Here is a 1,915-nt window from a genome sequence, read left to right on the forward strand (position 1 = left end):
TTTAACATAATAGTAGTAATGCATTTTAAAATAATACATTTTAATGTTGTAATTTGTAAATATGTACTTATATTCGTACATAATAAATGATAATTAAGACTGAAATTAATAACGATAAATTCCAATAATTAACGAGTTTAGAAATGACGATGATTTTTGGACTGGAAACGTAGAATTGTTCCAATTAACCGTTCATCATTTCACTTAACCTTTTATTTTTTCTATTTTCTCTATAAAAAGAAAACAAAACTTTACACAAATTTCAGTTTAACATTTTATTTAATCATTGATTAACCAATTTGTGAAGGCGTACATTTGCTTGATTTCTAAAACGCTCCTGTTTAATTTGATATAGGGTATGTCCTTTCGTATTCACATAAAATGGAGCAATTTTTTTCTTTTTTAACACGATTTTGTTTCCCAATGTATATTGCATGAAGTCTATAATCCGATTTGGTGGCTTGTTAGTCGCTTCCGTTGTCAAAGGGACTGCTTGTATTTGTGCGACGCCGTTGGTGGCCTTTTGGAATTCAACAACATGCAAATTTGTTGCATTGGCAATCGTTTGGTAGGACTTCTGTCGCATAAGGCCAATGAAAAATGCTTTAACTATATGTTGCAGATTTGTCGATCCCTCAATTTTAGCATACAGATCCTTAATACCTACAACCTTACAAATGGTTTGAATGGCCCGATGGCAGACCAAACCATAACCCTCCGGTTTTTTGAAGCAAAATATTTTCGTCTTGCCAAAACCAGTGTAAAAATCGTGGTAAATAGTTCTATTTTCACATAAATCAATATTAATTAGTTTTTGTCCCGCTCGATTTTTTGATTTTCGTAAAGCTGTTCGAACCTCTGGAGCTTTGGCCACAGAAAATCCTGCCAAACCATTGCCATTTCCGGTCACAGATAACACGGAATACCTTCGTTTCCTGCCCATATTGCCTTTCATAATGAAGACAATTTTATTCTCCAAAACGCGAGTGTCGAATGATTCGAATTCCTCATCACCAACTGCATCTGGGGGTCCAATACTACGACCGGGCATTTTGCTTCCAGACCATCCACGATCTATTGGATTAAGCTTCATCATTCTAAAGCCACCCATAGAATCACGCAGCTTTATAATATTCTTTTCTCTCTCCAAGTTTTCAGCCAGTGGCTGCTGTTGAATAAGATCATTTCCGCGGATAATCGGTGAATTTAGACCCGGCCATACGAAATTCTTTTTTCCAAGACCGATGGTTTGCCCTCTATTCAGATCCTTTGCCGTCTTTTTTCCCGTTCCCTTTCCACGACCTCTTTTCTTGCCAGCATTACTAACTGCTGTAACTCCACGCCAAATATCCTCAGCAGGTACTGAAAAAAACAAAGAAAAAAGGGGATTAATGATTGGCACTCAAGAAGTAGGAAAGAAGAGAAGTAAGAAAATTATAAAAAAAAAGCTGTGGGACTAATCCAGTGATAGAACTCGAAGTCTGCCTTGGAAGCCGGGATACCAGAAGTGAAGTCTTACGCAACTTATACAGATACGAATGTATCTGTATTTTGGAACATTTCAAAACAATAAAGACTGTTAATTTATTTGTGATATAAACTGTTTAGATATAAGCTCTCAGAACCGAATAATTGAGGGTGTTGTCTTTAGATTCCACTATTTAGGAACATGTGCACTTTTTATAAACACGGAATACAATTTATTAAATTACATACATTTGTTAAAAAAACTGGTGTTACGGGAACAATTCAAGTTCAATAGCACTGGCGGTTGGGGAACGTAAGTTTTTAAGGGAACTAGTATGGAAGTTCTCCAAGTTTTATTCAGAAAACCCCGTAACAAAGCCGAATTCATTTTTACACAAATATTATGTACAATTATTTGTCGGTCTGCAGGGTAGCCAGCGTTGCCGTT

General features: G+C 35.9%; 1 protein-coding gene across 1 annotated transcript; it reads right to left on the reverse strand.

The window, feature by feature from the left end:
• Window positions 1–260: 260 nt before the first annotated feature.
• LOC26529759 (28S ribosomal protein S5, mitochondrial) lies at window positions 261–1,915 on the reverse strand. The gene is made up of 2 exons (XM_015176990.2): window positions 1,717–1,915; window positions 261–1,362 (listed from the first exon to the last, which is right to left on the reverse strand). Exons 1-2 carry the CDS (start codon window positions 1,853–1,855, stop codon window positions 284–286), a joined length of 1,218 nt encoding a protein of 405 aa, XP_015032476.1. The 5' UTR covers window positions 1,856–1,915; the 3' UTR covers window positions 261–283.

Source organism: Drosophila willistoni, chromosome 3R (genome assembly GCF_018902025.1).
Source record: "Drosophila willistoni isolate 14030-0811.24 chromosome 3R, UCI_dwil_1.1, whole genome shotgun sequence".
Lineage (NCBI taxonomy): Eukaryota > Metazoa > Arthropoda > Insecta > Diptera > Drosophilidae > Drosophila > Drosophila willistoni.